General features: G+C 36.8%; 2 protein-coding genes across 2 annotated transcripts in view; one reads left to right on the forward strand and one right to left on the reverse strand.

Moving 5' to 3' along the window:
* Positions 1-2,500, reverse strand: part of LOC144957036 (uncharacterized) — a 326,762-nt gene that overhangs the window by 63,421 nt on the left and 260,841 nt on the right. The gene's annotated exons all lie outside the window — the stretch shown is intronic.
* LOC144957031 (WD repeat-containing protein 48-like) overlaps positions 1-2,500 on the forward strand; it is a 33,521-nt gene that overhangs the window by 27,297 nt on the left and 3,724 nt on the right. Inside the window, exons 17-18 of the mRNA XM_078887966.1 lie at positions 901-977; positions 2,294-2,495. Coding sequence (XP_078744092.1) covers positions 901-977; positions 2,294-2,495 — 279 coding nt within the window. The remainder of the gene's footprint in view (positions 1-900; positions 978-2,293; positions 2,496-2,500) is intronic.

Below are 2,500 nucleotides of genomic sequence, written 5' to 3' on the forward strand. Positions count from 1 at the left end.
GTGATTTCAAACTAAGTACATTGGTGGTATGCTCTTGGAATCTACATCTGATCCCTATTTGTTCTCAGTTCCCCTTTGTCTTACTTTATCTTGGTGCTTTAATTGTAATTCTAGAACTTTTTACTATCCCATTTTCTTCCTTTTTACTGGCGCTGATATAACCTAAATGTGTTGCAAGCGCCGTAAAGCCCTTAAAAACAAACAAAAACATGAGCGCAGGCTCAGTGCCAACAGGTGTCAGTCATGTTCACACTGTCCTCAATAGAGACCTAAAACGCCTTCAAAGTAACAAAGTATTAAAATCAAAGGAACGCCTTACGAAATTAGCATCCACAGCAAAAGACCGTGCGTGAACAGTGGAAGGAAATGACACGGATGATTAGAGAGGCAGCCGAGACGTCCCGATCGGATGATTAGGAAGCCTCAAGTCAGTCACATATATATATATATATATATATTTATGAGTGTTGGTGGGTACTTGTAGGTACAAGAGTGCTCTTTATTGTTGTCATGTTGTGAGTGGTGTGTTGGTTAATCACTGCCCAATCAATGACACACTTAGTTAGCGACTGTAAGGATGTAAATAAATAAACAATATCGAACTCTCAAAAGAAAAAGCATACTACAGATATATGTCGACTGATGAAATGGAGGACATAGAAACAATTGTATCGGCAAAAAAATATGTGAGTGACCTTATTTATTTATATATATATATATATATATATATATATATATATATATATATATATTTATTTATATATATGACAAAGGATTTTCTGATTTGTTAATTCTTCGTAATTCAACAATCATCAATTTATCAATATTTGGAGTGACAGAAATGGGAGTTGAGATTCCTGGTTGCTGATTTCATATTAATTTTTTTTTTATCCCATCCAGTTGGAGACGCCCAAATTTAACAAGCTGTCTTTCTTCTTACAACCTCACCCCAGCACGGGATTCAAGTCTGTGAAAAAGTAAGACAGTTTATTCAGCCTATTGATGAATTATTTCAAATCCTTTGACCATCTTGTCACCAATAAATATAATATTCTCTATTTTCTATTTGTAAATACCAAATACAGTCTTCACACAAAATTAATTTATTTTTTATTCTAAGATGCAGTCTTTTATGAGACTTTTGGAGTCCAGAGTTTATCTCAGTTTCTGTAGGATTAGATGGCTGTAACAATTGCTTGTCACCCTTTGGGTAGGACACTTCTCTTCTGTAAAGTGCTTTTCATTGGATTTAACAAATCCAGCAACCTCATCACTGCTGGATGGACAGAGGGTTTGGAGAAAACATTGACTGCATCGGGGATCAATACTGCCGTTCTTTGAAAAAGCATGTATTGAACTTTTGGCCAGAAAACTCATGGCTACAACAATATTTATGGCCAAAATTTTAAATATGGTCCAGGGTCAAAAGATGCCAAATCCAAAAGCAATTTTTAATAGGTCACATTTTAGTTAAACTTGGTTTGGTTTACACATCGACTAAATATCATATGGCCATCACTAAATGTTTGAAAGATAGTCTGTCATAGAGTTTTGGGGAAAAAGATTTGAATAAAGGGGGTCAGTCTGAGAATGTCCCTTGGACACGTGATGACATATACTCGAGCTTTTGAGCTTTTATATAGCGCAATATCCACTAAACGTGCTCAAAGCACTTTATATGGGGTCCCTGACCAACAGTAACACGTAACATGTAGAACGAGACACGACGCCTGTTAGACAATGTTACAATTTTTTCCGACAGAGACAACTCTGTTAATGGCCAGGTACTCATTTTACTCCTGAATACAGTGAGAGAATGTGAGTAAAGAGTCTTTTCCAAGGACTCAACTATGCGCTGAACGAGGCTCGAACCCAGGACCTTCCGATCCGAAAGCGAGTGTCATATCACTAGACCACATAGCCGCATTTCCATTACAACAATGAGACCATAACATTTCGGGTTATCAGACCTGCAAATTAGTACACATCGCTTATGATCAATACCGTTTTGTATTGAAAGTGACAAAAACAAACTTTTTACAATCACATATTATGTGTCTGTGATTAGAAGTGGTGCCTTCAAATTTTTTATTCTTCTCTTTTCCAGGGTTAGAGAGCATTTCCATTACAACAATGAGACCAAAATTTTCGGTTTATCAGACCTGTAAATTAATACACATCGATATGATCAATACCGTTTTGTATTGACAGTTACAAAAACAAACTCTTTTTTCAATCACATATTATGTGTCTGTGATTAGAATTAAAAAATTTTTATTCTTCTCTTTTCCAGGGATCGATTTTCAGCTAGTGACATGATCACAGTACGAAAGGTCATAGAACACGTCTATGAAAAGGTCATGGGTCAAGGGTCAGATGCAGGGTCACAGGCAGCCTCCACCAGCGCTGCCCAAGAAAGGGAGACAGAAAAAGAGGAGGAGAAAAGCAGTTCTTGCGCTGCGGAGGAAAAAGTGGAACTTTTGTGCAACGACCAGGTAAA

The sequence above is a fragment of the Berghia stephanieae genome, chromosome 11, assembly GCF_034508935.2.
Source record: "Berghia stephanieae isolate SIO BIC M18660-M18661 chromosome 11, UCSD_Bste_1.3, whole genome shotgun sequence".
Classification (NCBI taxonomy): Eukaryota; Metazoa; Mollusca; class Gastropoda; order Nudibranchia; family Aeolidiidae; genus Berghia; species Berghia stephanieae.